Source organism: Solenopsis invicta, chromosome 2 (assembly GCF_016802725.1).
Source record: "Solenopsis invicta isolate M01_SB chromosome 2, UNIL_Sinv_3.0, whole genome shotgun sequence".
NCBI lineage: Eukaryota > Metazoa > Arthropoda > Insecta > Hymenoptera > Formicidae > Solenopsis > Solenopsis invicta.
This window is the reverse complement of record NC_052665.1, coordinates 18,804,066-18,826,373: the sequence shown is the minus strand read 5'-3', so window position 1 is coordinate 18,826,373 and position 22,308 is coordinate 18,804,066. Positions and strand designations below refer to the sequence as shown.

The window sequence follows — 22,308 nt, the reverse complement described above, 5'->3', positions numbered from 1 at the left end:
CAAATACTACTAAAAATATCTTTTCAAAGTTTTAAGAACATATAAAATGCTATGTCCAGCATTTTTCATCTTCTTAATTGTGACATTTCATATAAAGTATAGACACTTTATGTAATCTTATCATATCACATTTTTTGTTAATAAGACAAATGGATGAAAATACACACACACACACACACACACACACACACACACACACATACACTTACTGTATTAATTTCTGGATTCCCAAGCTGTGCAGCACCGTCGGTAGGGAGGGTAAAGAATAACAGAGAGATAATTCAATGCGAGGATAATAGAGAATGGACACTAGGCAAGTTTCTTCTCTCGTTCCCAGGCCGCCGAGCGTAATGGCCCCCCGAGATTCGGACGAGTACGTGCATTCGGCGACTAAGTGATCACCCTGTAATAAAAAAGAATCATCTGACGTGAGTCACTAGGTTAGACGGAAACTCTTAAGAATTTAAAAACCCAAGAATATATCATTAATAAAACAGTAAGAAGCTAGCAAGTAATTCGCAGGTCTAAGTCGAAATTCTTAGATTAGTATAGTAAATTATGCAATGCGTAGGTATCGATGCATCATTGTAGACCGTAAATTTTCAGTGTTCTTACTTTTCAATTCAATTCTCTGTTATAATACATTTTTACTCTATGTTAACACGTAATCGCGTTTAAGCCCACCCTATTCAAGCTCGTTCAAACAATTAAACTCAGGTTCATGCCCTGCATCTGTAGCATGTCGGCACTTTACGTGATCAAAGCTATACTTATTGCACGTTAATAAACTTTATAACAAGCTCATAAACTTTCTGATACGTGCTACGGGTTATAATGCAGCTAGAAGTATGTTCGCGGCAACTAAACGAAAGGCGCGCAACGTAGCGGAAACAGAACAGAAAAAATAAAGAATATATTAAAGGACCGCTGGAGAAGACGCAAGTTAGTTGCGAAGCGCTTAAGAATATTCTTGGATTATTTTCAAAAAAAAAGAAATCTCGAAGGATAAGAGTTGGAGATTCTTTTCCCGATTCTTCGTGATCCTCTTCCGTTAGTCGGGGATATTTTATAATTGCGTTAGCCATCGCCGTGGGAAGGAAGGGGCGAAAAGGCTGAAGGTTTAATAAATTGGCCAATAAATTGGATTTTGATATAACGATTAAAATGAAATCTAACTTGAGCTCGCAATATTCGATATCTCCTTTTTGAATAATTATACTGTAATAGAATAAGCATATCGCTATTGGAAAACAAAAAAAAATGTTATCTTTCGCAGTATTATATTTAGTGTTATACGCGGTGCATCGTACATCGCACGTCACGCTAGAGTTAAGACTGTACTTACCGGGTACACCTTGACCGGTCTCTGAAGCCTCCGATACTCCTGATAATTGGGATCGTAGTTGGTGTCGGCGGCGATCGGCGGCAGCTCCTCGCTGGCGCGGATCTGCCGCAGGCGGACCTTTCTGCCGAGCTGGTGGGTGTGCATGATCACAGCGAACATGTTAATGCCGCTGTTCGGTATCGTCTGGCCGGTGCAATCGGCGATGCAGTGGCCCTCGGAGACCACCTCGGGCTGGCCGGGCGGTATTATATGCCGCCAGTTCGGGTCGATGCCAACGCTGAGGATACCGGCGTCATGAGCGCGCAGTCGATCGGTGTAGAGAAGACGCAGACCGCTGCTGTCGCTGATGAAGGCGTCCAGCTGCGGGTTCGTGTAGTGGGTCTCCAGCATGTAGTAGCGCGGCCCCGCGTACGGATTGAGCGCGTATCCGGCCTCCGGCGGATAATTAAAGCCCTGGTGCGGCGAAAGAGAGAGAGGGAAACGATGGATTATGCAGAAGCCGCCAGTAAATAAAAACAGGACCGACAGCGAGTACGCCGCGCCGGTCCGGTTCTGATCGGGGGCCCGTTCTCATCCGATCTGGTCCGGTCTGATCCCCCGCCCCTATCCCGGCGACGCGACGTTTCCAGCATGGTATAATCGTTGTACGCCTCGATCCATCAGAACGGGCCCTCGATGGAAATTGTCGCTCGTGGAATTCGTTTCCTTATTGGTGGTGCATGTACTCGCGAATTATGCCCGGTTAATTTTAATTTTCAGTTACTGATGATGAGCGAGATAATGATCCGTCCAATTCGGGGAATTGTGTGCCGTAATCGCTATCTTCAAAAACGCTTTGAATCTAAATTTATTAACATGGGCCGAATAATTTTGATCGTCTGCACCGAACATCTTTCAACATCATTAATATAATTTTTATTTTAAAACTCTAAACTGAGATCCAATAAAACGTTTCGCTTTACCATAATTTATTAAAACAAATTAATTGCATCTGTCTCTCGTAATAGATCTCATTTATCATTTATTTTCTGTCTGAGATTTAAATAATAATTATTTAAAAACATTATTATATAAATGTAAATTGATGGAGCATATTGTCGTGACGATTTTTTAAGACAATCTGATAAATGTTTAAAGATAATATAATAACGTTATCGATATATATTGTTTCGAAAAACAGAATAAAATGCGGAAATCAAAATAAAAAAGCACTCAATAAACCATTTATTGAATATTATGGCAAACATCACGTGTTATATCAATTAACGTTATTATCAATGTTATTCATCATTTATTGGGACACATATATGAGATCCCAACACGTTTTACGATCGGTTGCAATTTCACAGGATGTTCGTATTACCAATAACCACGAAGAAACAAGTTTGCGGTATTCCTGCTCTCGCATTGGTATACATTACACCGCACTCGGAATTATCACGAAACTCTGAACGTGCCTTCCACGATCACGCGCAACATTTGACGAAGAATCGAGTTTATATGGCTAAAGGCAATGGACATTTCTGACAATCAGATTTGCGGACAATACAAGTAAACTGCAACGAATTTAAGATATTTCGCTTACGTATAATGTTTCCCCAGATTTTTAAAAAGAAACAACTTATATCTCATTATCTATATTCGAGTTATCTATACCATCTGTATCTCACAGATGTCGGAGACACAGGAACGGTGTCTCTCACCGAGTTTGATATGTTAAGCTTTAGATATGTTGTAGAACATTAAAAAATATTAGACTGATATTTTTTATTTGCTTATTTCTGACGTTTGGGGATTGAAAATAATGAATTTTTTCAATTTTTGCGAATATTTTGAAACTACGAGGTATATGAAAAAATGTTTCATACAAAAATGTTTTATAGTTTTTTACGACGATATACACATTAAAAAAAAAAAAAAATCAAATTTTTTTAAAAATCCATTATTTTCAAAGGGGCGTTTCAACTCTTAAATCTCAAGTAAGCAAATAACAGAAAAGGATCTAATACTTTTTAATGTTCTACAACAAAGTACATTAAAATTGATTGAAGATTCCGATCGTTCCCTTATCAGTCTATATCAGTAAGATAATTTATAAAATTATTTTGCTCTCTAACAGCCGAATCAAAGATCTCGACGAAGCAATTGGGTAATTCCATTATTGGCAAAATCTAATGATTAAAGAAATTTAACTAGTGATCACATAGAGCGCATCGAAATAGATGAAAATAAGAAATTCTAAAACTTTTAACTTGTAATCTGTATTTCCTACATTCTTGCGATTTTATACAGCAGACGTCGTTTCCATTGACTACCGAAAATTTGCCAATATGGAAGCACCTCGGTGCTTGCGTCGAGGCGTGAACGGAAGCGAAGTTTTCGACATACCTCAGAACCGAGGCTCCAAGTGGCTGCGATCGTGTTGCACTGGAATGTGGGTTTATCAGGAACGTAACAGACACTCCCGGTCGTTTCGGCCGCGGATTCCAATTCGGCTTGATCTCCGCGGCACTCGTACAGGGTCATGTGGTGAAGGTATTCGTGGCTTCCCGGCTGAATAACTGGTTCGTACTGAAATACAGAACAGGCGTACGAGCTCGTAACGAGGATTAATGTCGAGCGCATTTCGGTCGTGTTCGTAACGTGTTCATAACTCAGGAACAACGTACATCTTGACACTTTTATCGCAATGGGATCGACGCTGAACGAAGAAACAACGAGTTTGAAGATTGTCTCATTTAGTCATACAACTTAATCATGTCAATGGAAAAATACTTTGCAATATTCTCTATTTCTTTTCCCACGACGCGACGTACCGTTTTATTGGCCATTAATCCGGTCAATGGTCTATGCATTCGCGGTTTCGATTTAAAGCAAAGTGGATGTCATTAAATTAACTATGGATAATAGAATATCGACAGTAAACAGAATGAGAAAGACACTTCGCACTCTAGTAGGCATTCGTTTCTAGCAGTTTAGAGAAAGCTGTTCGAGCGTAAAATTGGCAAAGAGCGGTTTTCGACGCAAGTCGATACGCGCGGCATTTCTCGCGCTTCTACGTTGGGAAAACGTGCCGTTTCGATTCCCTCTCAATAGGAGCAACAAATTAAGGTGCCCACCGATACCACGGTTAACGGCAGTTCACTCGACCGTTAACCTCAGAATGCCCTGGTGCTCCGTCAATAAAAGTTCCGTAAAATGCGAGGAGAAGGAAGGGGGGTCCACGTTTTAAGCGCCTGAGTTATCGCAATCGAAACGCTAATCGTCTCTCCTCCCTCCCGTCGTTGTACCCGCGATAGGAACACAGAGCAATCGCATTGCGTAGTTGGGTCACGTTCGATCGAGTTCGAGATTCAGGTGTCGGTCGACCTACGCTAGATAGTGCGAACTATATCAGCCAGCCGACCCAACACCCTATTCGGGAATACCTCGCTGCGGATATGAACATCAGCAACCGTTGAAATACGGTGAAATAGAAAAGAGAAGGCAGAAAAGATAGAAATACAATAAAAGACCACATCTAAGAAATAGAATGAGCGATAATAAATACAATAGGAAATAAGACAGAAATATATAAATAAAATAGCTGAGCTGACAAGAATCATTCATCATTTGATCGTTTTATTTATCGGTTTTCCGATAACTGGCAGATATTATATCGGGTTAAATCATAATAAAGTAAAATTCGAATAGAATATATAACTAAGTGAGATTTTATTGAGCTTTATCATATGCTTTGCGAGAGAGGAAGAATATAACTCGAGAAGCGTAAAACGTGAATTACCCGAGAAAATATCTTTTATCCAAATTATTCACTGACATAAAATTCGCGTCGAATGGGAGGAGGTCCAGTAAAAATAGGCGAGTACATAAATTCTAGAATTTATAGCAAAGAGGTAGCACTTATGCCGCGATCTTTCATATCAAGAATTCCAAACATTACAGCACCTTTTTTTAATATCGCCGTAATTTTCCTCAGTTTAAAACTAATTTTTCTTCAGAAATATACTTTCGTTACTACGCTATATCCATTAATCTATTCATACAACGCCTATTAACGTTCAGGGTATTAAATTTGGGACATTCTGCGCGCGAGAGAGTCATTTCAGACATAATAAAAGTTAACAACTTTTAATAGCGTGTAAAAAAGCATAATGAAGTCCGTAATCCTAATAGGATTTTCATTCGCTGTAATGTTGACTGCGAAGCTGCAGCAAATAGATTAGAAAATACTAATGTAAAATAAAGCAAAACAGATTCCGTCGATAATAAAATGTCGCTTCCCGTTGAAATTCGCAAAATCGAAGATCGACAAACTTTACTGTCTGCGCTTTACTGTCAGTGCGACTCTGACTTTTAACATGCGATTTGGAGAATCGTGCGCTTCTGCATTGAAATAGAACTTATTACCAGCGTGAATCGATACACAGCAGTAATACAACGTTTACAACCGGCTGCTTCGTCATTGTCGCATTTATTGATGACATCTCGTGCATCGATCTGTCATCGTTGGTAGTGAAGCCGACGGCCGGAACGGCGAAACGATCTTGCCTATAACCGCATTGATCCTGCCATCATGCAGATCCATTCGTACATTTACGATGAAGCTTCATAGCCGAATTAATCGATCGGCTATCATCCGGCACGCAAATCGAAGATCTTTTTATAATCGAGCGAGCAATGAGGCACGCGATTATTTTATCATATCTTTATGCCTGTTATAAAATGCAAATATGACTCGAAACAATCAAAGTCCTTAATTAGCATGTAGGATGCTTTAAAATTGTAATATATTAAGAAAAAATGATTACGTAAGAAATCACAATTTAATGTGTGTGTTTTAAATATTCTAAATCACATTTAATGTTTCGAGATATTATTTAAGAATTAAATGACCGTAGAAAGAGATTGTGAATTGAAACAATTCTTTCTCCACGTGCGTCAGAATAATTATAAAAGAAACCAAAAACCATGATTAATCACCCGGTATAAAACATCGTAACCTCTAGATTATCATTTTGCGCAGCATATTTATCGGACGGCTACCTGAAGATGTTGCATCTCCAGACGCGAAAACACGCGAGGCAGAAGATAACTCCCGTATGGGGAAGAGAGGTTGTAAGGCGGGGGGGGAGATAGGAGGAGCGAGTCGGCAAACTCGACGTGCAGTTTCTTCGGCATTACAAGAGCATCCACCTTCGCTTTAATCAAGTCGGAGAGCGGCGGGCGCGCGCGAGCTACCGTAAACGGGTTATATACCTGGAGGAACTCACCTTCACGACGTGGTGTTTCTGATTAATGCTCGGCATCCTCAGGACACGGCACCAGAGCAGCGTGTCTTGCCCCATGGGTAAACGAACCTGCACAGCAATTCGAATGGTACTTCGTTAAGCGAGTATAATTCTATGCGAAACTAACGGATAGAGTCGCTACATTGGGACCATTGATACTTCGTATCAATATCGATATCATAGGAAAGTATCAATGTATGGTACTTGGTCGGAAAGAAAATATTTGATTTAAATATATATGTAGTGTACATATCTGAATATAACATACACATACATTTGAAAACTAATCAAACTAAAATACATGGAAAACTGGAGAAGTACGAAAATATTGTGTACATATATATATTTTACTTCCAAATGTCGATCATTTTCATTTAAAAATTAAAATTTCTACTATAAATTCCCAAAACTATAACTACATGACTATAACAAAACTATTACAAATCTTTAAATTAAAATGTAAAACACAAAATATAATAATTAAAAATATTATTTAAATCAGAGGTATTGTTTGTATAATATAATCTATATAAAATAAAATATAAAATAAAAAAATAATTTTTTTTATTTTTGTTATTAATATATATCTATTAACAGATATAAAAAATTTATCGGACAAACATTTTTGTGCCACAAACATTTGATCATATCATGGTGCCATAACTTCATTGCGTGTACTTCGAAAACCTATTATATTTTGATATAAATACATTGTCACTTAACAAGCATAAAGAGTTCTTTTGTTGAAATGACTAGCGAAAAGTAGAGGGGAAAATTCGGGAAACTTAGCTACTTGATGCATACGTCAGGTTAATGGTTTGTTACAACGAGGTAAGAGCAGTTAAACGCAAATATATACGAGAAATTCATTACCATATTTTCCGACGCCGCGTGCGACTTACGTAACAAGGTTGCAAGTTGCTTTTGTGATATACGAGCCCATTTCGCCCTGTCTCAAAGCGGCGCCTTCCACGCCACGCGACTATTTTGCACAGTTCTCATGCACGGCCGGCTGCATTGTGCACGAACGTGTTGCGAGTTTTTCGGCACGTATAACAGAATAAGAACTGCATGTACCGGCGTGTTAGTTGCGTTACTTGTTCTAGGTGTTTCGCTCAATATATACACAAGCCGTATTGTTACGTGTGGACACATATTGTTCAGAACGATCTCAAAACGGTACTTCGCAATATTAAGCGGTGCTTAGCTGCACCCGGCTGCATTATATATCGATGCATCTCGATTATTTTGACGTGATGAGCAGAAGATTTACAAACGATGAAATAAAAACTATTTAGTTTTTATCTAAAAATTTTTTTCAGCACAAGTCGAATATGCATAAGTTTCACGTGACATGATGTAGTTTTCCCTGAACAAACTTATTTATTTGTTCGTTAATGATATGTTATAATTGTTAAACTAATCATGTTACAACTTAATTACAACTTATACGTTCTGCACATCAGCTGATTAATTATACTTCTTGCTTCACGGGATAGGAATTACACATTCAGTGTTCAAGGTTGGCTCATTACTCACTAGCCATTACAAGTTAAAAGTTAAATAATAAAGCTAAAACATTAATAAAATTCATCTTAGTTAATTATAAATAAATGAATTTTTAACGTTAACTAATTATTTTTAAAATATATCAACTTTAACTTATTAACTTTTTCTAAGTGAAAAATGTACTTAAGAAAATACATTTCCATATAAAAAAATAATATTTCTTTATTATATCATATAAAATTAATTCTCAAGTAAAATATTAAATTTATTTTACCTTTATTGCAATCTTGCTACTTAGAGTAAGTTTTGAAAAATTATTATAATTTAATATAAATAAATGCTTTTCAAAATTAACTTTTACTTTCAAACTCAATTTAATCTTAACGCAATTTTCAACGTAACTAAATTAATAAGCCATTAACTTTAACTTAATTTAGTTAAAAAAATATATTAATTTATCCAACCCTGCCAATATTAGTTATGCTGCTTGCCTGCCCTATATGTACTTTCCATCTACAAGTCAGATTCTGCTGAATTACTCACGGAGATTTCGTGCATCAATGAAACCATGCTCGGTCGTTGCAATGTACTCGGTAAATACGGAGAGCCCGGGGGAAGTGGGGAAGGCAGGGTGCTGGTGGGTCGTTTCAAACTGCTCGCCGCGGGGCGTATGGACGACCGTATAGCGTTCGAGAAAATTACAATTCTCTTTTTCGCGCATCTCCCTCTCCTGACGACCGACGACCGACTCCTGCCCTAAGCGCTCGAACCTCGCCGGCGGATTCTCCCACGCGCTTATGCGAAATTATCGATGTCGAGATTACCGAGAAGGACGAGCGCGTTTATTGTTTTGCGGTCGAGCACGCTGACTGACGCCCGGCGGCGACGGAAATTTTTAGGGACCCCGTAAATGCATTTCCGATTTCTGTACCAATACGCAATTGACTGCCTTTGTCATTTCGAGACGATCTTTCTTCATTGACAATCGCAAAGTGACATGACATGTCCGATAAAAAAAGATTGCAAAAACTTTTATCGGCTACTAATAAAACAACCATAGCGATCTCGTAGTTGAATAAATAAAGTCTAAGTTTGATGAAATTAATTCAATAAAATAAATGTTCAAATAAATAGTTATAACAGATAGTACTCGCGCAAATATGTTGTGAGGATGTAAAAATTAACGAATCAGCAGCAATCTCTCTAACAAACGGAGGAACATCGTAGAATCTAAAAAGCGGCGCAATGTGAACCTATTCCTCATCAGCCTCGTCTTCTTTGTGCCTATTCTTCTATTCATATTCATGGCGCGATACAAAAGTTACTCGACTGTTCGGCAACTTTTCCGTGCAAAGTTAACGGCGAAACTTCTCTGCGATATTCGTGCAAAAAACAGGCGCAACTCGAAATACAGAAATATAGCGTCAGTGATGTTCTAAAACGTACTAATAATTTAAAAAAAAAAAACGAAAAATAAAATTATTGTTTTAGATACTTTATACTGATATTTCGATACTGATGTTAAAAGGGTGATAAATAATTTTGATTGAATAGTTCTGATAATAATTTTGAGTGAATGACTAACGTTCAGCGAGATAAACATTTTGAACATTCATGTTTCGTTGCGATTTCATCTATTATTTTCTACAACCCAGAAAATATTTGTAATTCACCCGTGTTATATTTAAATATATTCAAAATGCTAAATAATTCTCGTACGTATTAGGAAGAGTAAGAGGATAAATTCTCTTTAGTTGCACTTTAATTTTTTTTACATTGTTTATATCTAAAGTAAAGGAAACAAATGCCGTTTCTTTAAAGAAGAAAGTGCAGCTAAAAAAGCTGGTCCTGTTATCTTGATTATTCCATTACAGCGATTGTAACAAAGTCTTCGTAATGTAAACGGCCACTGAAGCAAAATCTCGCTAAAAGTGGTGAGATTCGACAAACCGGAAATGTATTTACGAGCGAATACATTCCGTGCGAGGTGCTTGCTTGTCTCAAACGATATTACATGGTCAACATTTCCGGGTCGTTTATCAGCACGTCCAGTGAATGATCTTGCACTTTTTCGCGGGCCAACGAGCGGAATACGCGAGCGTGGCCCGATTCCGGTCTCGATATAAACTATAAACAGCGGCGGGGCAGACGGTGGAATTAGCATTGTCCGATTCTCGGCGATAGCGCCAACCCCGTAATCTACGACCCGGCGACGCTAATGAACGAATAGTTTTTGCCGGATGTGACCCGGTTAAGATTTATGCCATCATAAATTCGGCACACAATGCTTTCTCTCTTTCTCTCTTGCTCGTTCTCTCTCTCTCTCTCTCTCTCTCTCTCTCTCTTTCTAACACAGCTGCGTGATAAAAATCCAGTCGCGCGTGCATCCAGCTAAATGCTTTCGAACATTCATCTCACGCACGCGATACATATACGCACACACGACCCGTACACGTGTCTACGAATGACGGAAACAAAACCGTATGACGAGAGAGCTTTGAAAAAGCTTGTTCGCGTCTCGGATTCGGATAAACGAATGATTCGCCGCGTTCTCTAACGGCGTCAAAACGCCGATCGCGCGAAAGCAGTTTCTCTCACAGTTTTGTTTGTGAAAATTTTTAACTTTCTTTGTTTAGGTTTAACTAGGAAATATCGGATATGGAATAATTTCCAACTTTATGATTTTCAAAGCAATTTAAAAGAAATCATGTCGGAGTATTGAGTCTACCAATTACTTGTATTTTTAACATTTTGAGCCAAAATTCTAGAAATTTATTTTGCAAGTCCTCAAAAGTTTCTAGTTTTCAGAAGTCTAAAAACTAGATATTCTTAATCTAAAATTAATGTTGAGTTAATAACGAATTACAATGCTAACGATGATTCTTTAGTGAAATCTGAATAAAGTAACTTTAGTTATCTTAAATACTTTCATGAAACCCGGGGCTTAAATCTGCCCTCTGCACAAATCGAGTCCAATATCACAACGCCGATGGCAGATCCACTTTCGTGAACTCTAATTAAAACTCTTTAATCGTCTTTGTTCGCGCTCGCAAATTTCTCCGCGGTCGGGATGAATATTAACTTTGTTCTTGTTTCTTGTCACGTGCCGTCGTAATAACGCAAATCATAATAAATGCAATGTGCACCAACTGCTCTCTATCTCTCTCCTCCTTCTCTCCTTTAATTACATCTGGAGCGAAACGAAATATTTCCTTCTTCAGCTAGTTAATCTCATTCGTTAAGTATTTATCTCGACAGAATCTCCGTATCATACTTATCGTATCGCAGAATGAGTTTTATCTCACGGAACGCGGAACGCGCGTCTTATGAATATGAGAATTTAAATGTTAAGCGAAAATAGAGCTTTGCAACCCACCTGCTTGTTCAGGATGTCCCAGATCTTCAGAGGCGGCTCCGCTTCCTGATTACGCGAGTTTCGCCTGGGTTGTGCGTCTCTCTGCACCAGGTATAACGGTCTTGATCCCCGCACTGCTCCGTGATCGGGCAAGATACCGGCTGCTGATACCGGCTCCTCGACGTGATATTGCCACACCACTTGCATCGTGTCGTTCTGAAACACACAAAGGACGATCCAAAGTCAAAACGAGTGTCTAGTTCTCCACTTTTTGCCGCCGCCAAAAAATATCGATAGAGAAACGGGACTACAAAGGCTGTGCCTTTGTACCCGGGTCGCCATAAAAATTGGCTGCTTCCCGGAAAGAGTTACCCCATATGATGCGAATAAACGTCCTCTGCCGAAGATTGCGCGCTCGGCTGCGTCTTTTAATCAAACCTTTTATAAAATTTACGATCGAAAATTGCGCCAGACGAACCATTGCGAGCCATTCTTAAAGAAAAATATAACGGAAATACGCATTAGTTTCTATCGATCGCTGATACATAGCTCCGATAAAATAGAGTCAACATTCTTTTTTAATAAAAGAATATTTGCACATATGATATTGTGAATATCAATATATATTTCATATGAATCAATTGGTGGCCGAATAGTGGTGCAAAGCATTTTTCTCGTCTCGTATGACTTTTGATAATTCTGTAATTAAAACTCCGGACTCGCCCGACCACCCGGGGTAGCTTAAGCCTTTCAGCGCCCCTAATTCTATGAGGGGAGTCGATTTCTCTTGACGCGCGCGATCCCGCACTGCGAGCACATACGATTCATCCCCCGAGAAGAAAGGCGACCATCGAGGGTGGTCGGGCCATATACCGAATACAAGCGACAGTATCCCGCCGTCCGGCTGTCGCGGTTGCCCGCGAAACGTACACGTGTCCAACCGCGCCAAACTTGGGGTCGCTTTTACACAAGCAAGCCACTTACACGTCGCGGGACAATCGCGCCTGATTGGGAAACTGACCGTATACGAGCTCGTTAACCGATCCATCCTAAAAAAAAAGTCACTCATTGACGCGAGTGGTAGGAATAAAAATGAGAAGCGCGCAATTATTTCCTGAATTTACAAATATGATTACAAATCAAGGCAATTTCTGCATCAGTGTTGACATTTTCAAATTGTGGTAGACATGCCTACTCTATTTTTTAAATTCTTAATCAATTTGGCTCATTTATTAATAGATTAAACAAAAATATATGAAGATAAATAAAATAAGAATTCGAAATCTCTTTTATACGAGAAGATACGAGAAATTAAATACCTTTTTTAGATTGTTAGTTAGCATATTCATACAATATTCAATTCTACTAATTAAAAGTTGTAAACACATAAAGGATTAAGCACATATTTTTCATAAGCCGTGATCTTTATTTACAGCTGAAAAAGAAGATCAATAACTGTGTTTTTATTAATAAAGTGCTGGAGACAAAGTGTAACAGTAATTTTCCCAAATTACCTTATGAAACATTGAGTTCAGAAATATTAAACCAGGTACCGCGGGAATTCACATCCATCATGTTTTCGATCGTTATCGAACCCTGTCTACCGCCATTAACGTATCGGAGACCCGGATTAAGAGCGTACTTCGCCACTCCAGACACGTCTCGGCGTGAAGCAAAAAATCGTCGGCGGAATCACAGAAGTCTCGCAATCGACGATGTACGGATTTGCAAACCGCTCACGTGTTACCCATTCACGTTCCTCGATAATCGCCGAACCCGACGTCGCGTCTACTCCCCCACCTCCAGGAGGAGAAATCCCACGTCCGTTAACTCCGCCGCGTATAATCGTCGGCGCACCTACGTTTGTTTCCGAATTGGCTGAGACAATCGGGCGCCGCCGTTCTCGCCTGACTCGTGGCAAAGCGAGGTGGTAGAATACGACGTGGCGACCCAGATCCGACAGATCGAAAGATTCCTGGGGCCAAGATGAAAGGTCGATCGGAGGAAATGGGCATCGCTCTGGAAGGAGCGAGATGGGAATCACGCGATTCGCCATCGATCGATTTCGGAGACGCCCCTCGACTTGTAAGTTATACACTCTCGTTGTCCTCCCTTCGATCAACAGCGCTGCAGTTTCTTTTCAGAAGCATGTTACGTTACATCGTGTCTCAAAAGCAATTTTAATATGAAAGACAAGCTTCGGAGCTTGTAAGTAAATAACGTTATTTTATTCTCTAATGAATTTTAAATAAACCTTGCCGTGAAAGAATTTCAATTTACGGCTTGTTTATCCGGGTACGTATAACATCGACAATGAAGTGACTGTGATAATAAAGACGGTCATTAAATTTTCGCGACGAGAAAATAATTATCCTGATTACAAAATCTGTAATTTAAAGGAAACGCGGCGGCAACTGGTCTCGGATATTATAGATTTTTTGCTTAATATTTTAAATACGAGATAAATTAAATCCTCTGAATCTAGTATCGTTACAGACTCTTATCGCTTTTTTACTCTGACTTCAAAAGAGCCTATCTGAGGACGATAATAAATGCGTCTTTTTCGCTCTTTCTTTCTGTTTCTGGCTGTTTTCTTCGTAAACAAAGTTCGTAATTAATTCGGAGAGTTCTAATATCTCATATTTCATCTTGACAATTCTGACATACCTTCACATTTCATCTTTCACAATGTTAAATATCGTGATTCATTGCATACTTTTTTATTTTTATCTTTTTAATCGTTGTCCAAGTCTCTTTATTTGGTTTCTCTCTTCATTCAGCTTTTTTAATTTAGCATCCTATAAATCCAATTTATTTTCTAATTGTTTGAAATTTTGTTACACATTGATATTATTACACAATGCATTTTCATTAAGCGACTTACAAAGGATTTTACGCTACAGCATAATAGATATCCTCTCCCTTTTATTTTCTATTTCGATACATACTTATGCAGGAGTTTCGCGGAAAATAGTAGCTCGTGAATATCGTTGATCGTCTGGTTCAAAGAACGCAGTACTATTGTGAGATTCAAGTCCACCATTCGCGATGCGAGTAAGCCACGCGCTCGATCTCAGAAATCCTGATTTAAAAGATCCACCTAACTCGCTGCATTCTTAAGTAGATCGGCAAAGAAAGAACGATGTAGAAAGAAGATTCTTCCGGAAGCAGGAACGATATCGACGCTTGTAAGGATCCTTCAGAATACGATCCATGCATTAATTATTACGAGGAGCTTATTAAAGATGCTCATTAGATGCTAGAAGTTGCGCCATAATAAAAGAAAAGTTGTGTGTAGTGTACGGAGAATTATATTAATAAAAGGAAATAATATTATAAAAATTTTCAATCTCGGATAATATTATAACGGAATTCTTAATATCTATCGAGAGCAGCATTCTTATTAATTTGCGTGAATAACTGATAGCGTTTCGATAAAACTTTACATTTTTTTGATAGTACACGTCGAAGATGATCAAAAACTTGCTTTAAAGAAATTCAGACTAGGCACACATGTTGCTTATTTAATTTCAATTATTTAATTTACATTCTTTTTTTTCGACTGCTAATTGTATAATCAACTGAATCGTTTGCTGAATATTTAAATTCAATGGGAAACGTTCCCATAAAAAAAGTATTCCTAAGACATGAGTAACATATAAAACAAAGAATCTTGTTTGAAAGATAAGCTAGGTAACTTCGCAGGACAAGATGTAAGCAAGAAGACAAACGGAACGGATTTGAGATTCGAAGACATCCTCTACTAACTCAAGCGACGTTTCTTTCGCGGGACAACTTTGTTGTTCGTTGTTCTCGCAAGCCATAAATCTCTTGCACTTGTTCGTTTTACACACCAACGTCCTTCCCTCTGCCTACGAATCTACGCTAGGAACAGTCGTAGTTTGCAATTATCCGTTCCAATAGTCGTTGGGTCAAAAGGAAAGAGAAGAGGGAGGTAGAAGATCCCATTTCGCAAGTTAAAGATGTCAGCCGCGATGTGAGCAAATGGCGCGCGAGTTCCCTTGGAAACCCTGGCATAAAAGATCTGGGCCACGTGCTCCCTGGAATCCCAAAGTTGAGTACGGAGAGACAGAAAGAGAGAGAGAGAGAGAGAGAGAGAGAAGGGGCAGCAGCGGGATAGATCGAAGGAAACGTACTATAATGGCGCCTAATAGAGTTCCCCATATTACGCGAAGCGACTAAGGTTATTGTTGTTGTGGACTTCTCTTTTGAACCACGGAAACGATTTCGATCGAGACGTTAAAACAATTTCCTGAACGATAGTAAATAGAGCAATATCATATCTTATCGGACAATTCAATCTCAGCATTTGACAATTATCTAGAAGTCCCCAGTAGCCAAATATAATTATCTTCAACTTTTTAGTATCACAAATTTGTTAGAATTAGAGATTGACTTCCTTGAAATTTGGAAGGGGTTAATGTAATATTGACGTTACGATAAAAAGAGTTACAATAAAGGGATAACAAATGGGAATCATTCGGTCGAGCACGCGAACTGGTCTATCCTCCGAAATTGAAAATCCACTTCTTTCCTCTCTTCGAAACTTCCCACCCTGTTCTTTCTCTTCGGTATTACGCCAAGAATCGTATCTCACGACTAACGTCGCGCGGCAGTCGTTGAATTTAAGGGGCGTACCCCAATTTCGGGGTTGAGAGATATCACTTGCTATGTGAGCAAATGACGCGCTCTTCCTTCCTCGGAAAACTCCGTTTTAGAAACTCGATAAAGCTCCCCGCTTTCAAATCTTCACTTCAGCGGCGAGCTAAAAGAAAAAAAAAAGATTCGCGAAGGGACGACTCTCGTGTTAAAAATAGTCTTTTCATAATGACATTAAATGTATTAAAAGATGACTTTAAATTTAAATGTTATCAAAACTTAAGGGTGACAACGAAGCCAATGTATAAATGTCAGTGTCGAAATATCATAAATGTAATCATTTTTAAAATTAAAATTATTTAAATAATATCTATAATTTATTTCAAATATTTCTGTTGGTGTAAAATAATTTTTGGAGACAAAATGTATCCATCGCAACAGATTTCAATTAATTGCTAACGTAAACACAGTTATTCTGTGAATGGTTTTCTCACTTATAGAACAATTCAAGAGTCAACATTGATGACAATCGTTCCACTTTGACGCGGTGGAAACAGCCGCGCTCTCTTCGAGCTAACTTTCGAGCTAAAAGTATCTTTCTTCCCATACAAAAAAAGGGGGGAGAAAAGACGAGAGCACCACGAAACTTCGACGGCGCGGGCAGTTTGCTTCGCCGAAAGAAGGACGATTCCCGATGTTCAGAGTATAGACAAACCGATACCCGTGAGTAGCTTCTTTCGAAGGCAACGTTAATTGCCCGAAGTGCAAAAACCTGACGGCCAGTTATCGACGAATCAGCTCGAGCACCGTTTTTCCCTACCTCCACCTCTGGCATCCGTCTTGTTCGCCTGTCGTCTTAGCCGAACGCGCGTTCGCAACCCCGATAGGGAAAACTAATATTGAACATTCCTAAGTAGAATGCAAAGGGTGCGACGACGGGGTGGCGATGAGGGCCGCCCACCGTCATGCGGCCGGGGAGAAGAGGAAGGGGGAGAAGCTCGAACTCGAAAGTTTTAAAAAGCAATTAAGGGCTTCGAGCTCCCAACACACTCGCTTCTCGCCTGCCTACAACCCCGTTCATACCGCTCAACCCCTTGTATCTCTCTCTCTCTCTCTCTCTCTCTTCTCTTTCTCACCCTGTTCGTCATCAGTCTCTTTCCCGCTTCGTACCCTCATCATCCGTGGCGGACATTCGAGGGCGGACTCGTCGCTATCAGCCGGAATTGAATCATTTCGTTATCCTTAAGAGAGCTAATATTTTTTCTCAGAAGAGATAAATAGTATCCTCCGTTAATATCACAATGGTAATTTAGGAATATCGTGAAACGAAGAGAAAAAAGTATTATGGAGATTACTTGCACAATACTGGGAGAATGTTCGACAAAATAGATACGTATTTTCATCTACTATAATGTAAATATTTTAATATTTAAAGAAAATGGTAGAATATAATTCAACTCAAAATATATATTTATGCAAATATAAATTTTAAATAACCCTAAACTCCTTTTCTAGAAAAGACGATATTTCATGTTACTAACGTTCTTTCGAGAACAAGACATCGATTAGTCATTGGTACTTAAGATGGAGAACACATTCTCAAATGTTAAAGAAACTATCGATCGTTTCACGGAATTTGTCGGTTTGTTACAAATGTTTAAACGTGTGTACCATAAATAAGCGTAGTTTGCCATAAAGTAGATAGGAGTTTGCTCGCATACTCGCCACCTGGGAACGGCGGAGGTGCCGAATCGATAATCTCAGTCTCGCGAGATCCAGCCAGGGTATCTCGAATTCAAGTACTCCCGCGAGCGTGAGCGCAATTTGCAATAAAGCAATACGCGGGCTTCTACATATTTATCACCGTGAAACGTAAGGAGAAATCGATAATAGCGCCGCGAATACCGATCCAGTTGGCGGGATCGAATCGGTTCTTCGATGGTCGACAGTCTCGATTCACCGTAACGAAAACGCGTGTAAATCTCGCTGGAAACTTTACCGCAACTACATAGCATACTACATACAGCGTGAAAAATTTTGTGGAAACCAATTAAAAATTCAGTAAACGTTTGACTATCAATAGTTTTTTTCACGAATGATTTAAAGCTAAAGAATTTATACACGAAATCTCAGAATATAAAACAAGATTTCTCGCTGTTTTATATTATATATAATATAAAATAGTAATTATTAATTTAATTAATAATAATAAATATTTCGAGTAACTCTTCTGATTTCATAAAAACTTAACATCAAGTACAGCGAATGATGAGCTATACTGTATTCAAAAGATTGCAACACGCCGATCAAATCTCCGCTAAAGAAAAAAAAAACGGATCGATGAATTTGTTGAAGGTTAAGCTACTGGAAGGAATGGCGATGAAACAGGGGAACACCCTGTGTACGAGTTGGCGTATGCATCCGCCTCAGCTAGAATACGATATGTATGCTGTACGTGGTGCAATCATTCGTAACGCCAGTGCCATTGGAAGTGTCGCAAGCCCGGTTACAGCAGCCCAGCGCACCTACGTCGATTAGATTCAAATACGTATCAGTGTTTCACGTGCACGCGAGAAGAATACTTTACGCGCATCGATTTTCCTCGCGGCGCGTGCAGATCGAGCTTCGTATTCCCGTTTAAGCGCTAAACGTGCTCGCCCGTTTCTCTGCGCGGATTGATACGGAACGCGATTTCATATTATCGAAACAAGACTCGGGATTAAAAACAAAAAAAATATTAAAAGTAATGTAGAAAATTAAATGATTGATTCTTAAATTTTATCGGTACTACAAACAGGTATTATCAGTGTGTTAAATTTAAACGGCTTAAATCTTATTTAGCGTAACTGCTTAGAAATTTATAGGATGAAGAGAACGGTTCCAAAATTGATTATTTTATTTAAAAATATCAAAATATTTACAACAATTTTTTTTATAAATTCCATTTAATCTTTAACTAATTTTTTCTTAAAAATTAACGTACAGAAACAAGAAGCCGAAAAAGAAGGAACTCTCCTTTTTATAAAAACTATTAAAGATACGATATCAAATCAAGTCAACTGCGTCTTTCGATTTGATAGAATCGCGTCCATTTCCTTTAATTAGACAGGTACGATATTCACGAGTCCTTGAGATAACTCCATGTCGACTTACGAACTTCGAAGAATTCCAAATAGGGCCGCCGCGTAATGTCAAGTGCGAGTAAAATCGCTTTATCATGGCGACGCAAGGCAATTCCTTTTCCTCGTTTCCACTCTGCGAAGTTCCTCCCTACGTCGGCTAGATAATTTTGGAATCGCGTGATTAAAGTTCTCACGATTAAAGTTCTCTCTCCGTTTGAATAATGACGCGAAAACGCGCGCACGTCGGCGAAGATACACAAGCTATCGGCGCTTGTTGTGTTAGTTTTCGTACTCGGCGCTGCACAGTCGGCGATAAAACGAGCGCGATCTCACACGGATATCTAACTGCAACAGATAAGACGGCACGATTCTCGCTCGCAGATGTATACGCGTTACCGCGCGTATATCGCGCTATACGTTTAATGAAGTTTAACGAAATTAAAGTCGGCGGCACTCTGGGAGGTAATGCGCGTAAGATGAGCCTGTGCAGATCAATAATGGCTTCTTTATGCTTTAAAGAGCTTCAATAAACTCAACTTTAATTACTTCCATTTCTGATCTTATTTAAAAAAAAAAAAAAAAAAAAACTGAACCGTATTTATTAGAAGTAAAAAATAGTACTCGTAGTCGCTAATTATTAAACTTTTTTTCTTCACAAATTAATGCATGTATAATAATATTTATTTGAAAATTTTTTGCCATTTTTTCTATATTAATTGTGCAAAGTTATGAGCTAGAAACATTATTATTAAGATGGTTTTCAACGGACTATTTTAACGGTTTTTGTACTCGCGGGCATTGCCGATTAACACAATGTTTTCACGAGATTAGCGTTTTATTTTTTAAAACTCACCGGGTATCGAAACTTAATCACGTATCCCAGCGGACTTGCTCGAGAAGCATTGATTGGATACGCTTGTGTACTCCGCGTTGAAAAAGGGTGGGCACCGCTAACAAGATTCTATCGCTTTGCTTGGTGTATCGTTGGTACTCTCTTCATCAACGGGAAGCCGATGAGCCAACATCGGCGAATACGTGGCCACCGGCGTACCTGAGCACATCCTCTGGTATGTACCCAGTCATTAACGGGTAAACTCAGTCTAAACTTCCCGTTGGATCCTGTCAAGGACCCGGAGCAATACTCACGAGCGTTGTTGTAACGTAACTAAGCGCGCGCCGAATTCACCCGCCGATGCTGAAGTTCGGTGCTCGATACGCGAAGATTAATGACGATCGCTTAAAGTTTCCGGATTAACGATCCACACATCGATGTACACTCGCGTCAGACGGGCCAAAAATATTTGCGCTTAATCATTAGCAAATGTTATTGATCTTATATAAATATATGTAGCCGGACGTGCATTACAATTTGTTTACGTGTATGGTGCAAATCCGCTTGTAGACTTATGCTTATTTCATGAGGCAATTAGCTGCCATTTTCATTTATTGGCCATTAATTAATGTTACGATTGTTTAATGAAATGACGAGTGAATAAAACATGTGTTTTACGTCTGCAGCATTGGCAATTTACATGGTTCACTATGTTAAAACGTTAACATCAACTTACGCGCGACTAAAACATTAATCATTTTATCTATACAACTATGGGTGGTATGCTGAATTTCTGTCTCCTGTCTCATACACATTACGTGTGACGATGAAAAATTGTGACGTGATTTCGCACACATACACAAAGTTCTCATTTATGATTGCGGTAATAAAAGGGCGAGTTATTATCTCGTTTTGTGTCAAACTTTCATTTTAAAACTACTTCAATAAGATAATTTTAAAATTGCGCGAGTAAATTTCCATGTAGTAGGAGACAGCGCCGCGCATTACGCTCGCAAGACGCTCTAGCCCCTATATTTTCGACCGTTGTTCATCCAAGGTCAATAAACGTATCCGGAGTGTAGGCGAGCCATAGTAAAAATAGCCGGTCAAGACAGTCGACTGTCGGAATTGGAGAGTGGCAACCACCCTTATCGCTTATCGACGCTGAACAAAGCGACGCGAGCAAAGCGCGAGTATTCGCGTCAGCAAGCCACGCCGAGGTGAGCACGAACGGCGTTTGTATAATTAACGAGCTTGCGGTGGGGTCTCTCTTCCGCCTCGCAGGCAGGTTCTTGCAGGTTCACCCTCTGGCAGAATCGCATGTGTTCATTCCGCGGCGCGCGCCACTTATGCCGAGAATACTGAATTATTCCGCAGCCGCGCACACGCGCGGCACCCCCCTACTCGTAATTCTTCGGCTATCGATTCCGCGTTACGCCGACTGTGTACCTCTGCTTTTTCTTCTCTTTCTCTCCCTCCCCCCCTCTCTCTCTCTCTCTCTCATCCTTCTTTTTTTTTATTTGTCCGAACGCGGAAGGCACCACTCACCGCGCTAAATGACCGAGCATCGATGTTCGCATTCACGCTGCATCAACTCAATACAGAGTTCGTAGCTTAAACGCTAAGAATAAGTCTCGTGGTTTTTCACCTCGCGCGTTGCAGCACGCGCAAACTTTTCCCCGTTGGCTTGTATCCTCCTTTTTTTCCCCCGTTTTTTCGCTGATAGCGCGCAATGGGAAATATACGGCGATATAAATAAATGCACATAAGTGCGAGAAACGAAGGAAAAGTTGCACCTGTCAAATAGCGCGTAATGTGAACGTACAAAGTATTGCAATTTCGTTTAAAGATATATATCCACTCTACTACCTCTACGTTCAAAGCGAAATAGGAAAATGTAGAAGTTACTCCAAATCGACGATGCTCGAAAATTCAAATAACGCCCGTTGACTCGCGATTACACAACTGGCTATAACTGTGTCCGCTGATATTAATAAATGTTGGAAGACAAATGACCATCGATTAGCCGTTCTACTTGTCGCTCTACGCGGAGTTCTAATTTAATCTGAAGCGCATAGGGCATAGGGATACTCGACGTTGCTTAGCAAGCGGTGCTGCGCCAGGACGAGACGTCCTGGCCTATGACGTTGACTGTCGTGTCAACGAACCGGGGAATCCCTAGGGACCTCGTCGCCGGCAGGGCAGACAGGAGGGCACTAAAGTTCGCGTAATTT

The 22,308-nt window shown here is 39.5% G+C and overlaps 1 protein-coding gene across 2 annotated transcripts in view; it reads right to left on the bottom strand.

Moving 5' to 3' along the window:
* The window catches only part of LOC105193696 (MOXD1 homolog 2), a 211,716-nt gene that overhangs the window by 7,857 nt on the left and 181,551 nt on the right, over positions 1–22,308 (bottom strand). For both annotated transcript variants that reach the window (XM_039446298.1, XM_011158243.3), the window contains exons 4-8: positions 11,522–11,716; positions 6,619–6,705; positions 3,734–3,916; positions 1,346–1,798; positions 210–403 (exon numbers count right to left, since the gene is read on the bottom strand). In XM_039446298.1, coding sequence (XP_039302232.1) covers positions 210–403; positions 1,346–1,798; positions 3,734–3,916; positions 6,619–6,705; positions 11,522–11,716 — 1,112 coding nt within the window. The remainder of the gene's footprint in view (positions 1–209; positions 404–1,345; positions 1,799–3,733; positions 3,917–6,618; positions 6,706–11,521; positions 11,717–22,308) is intronic.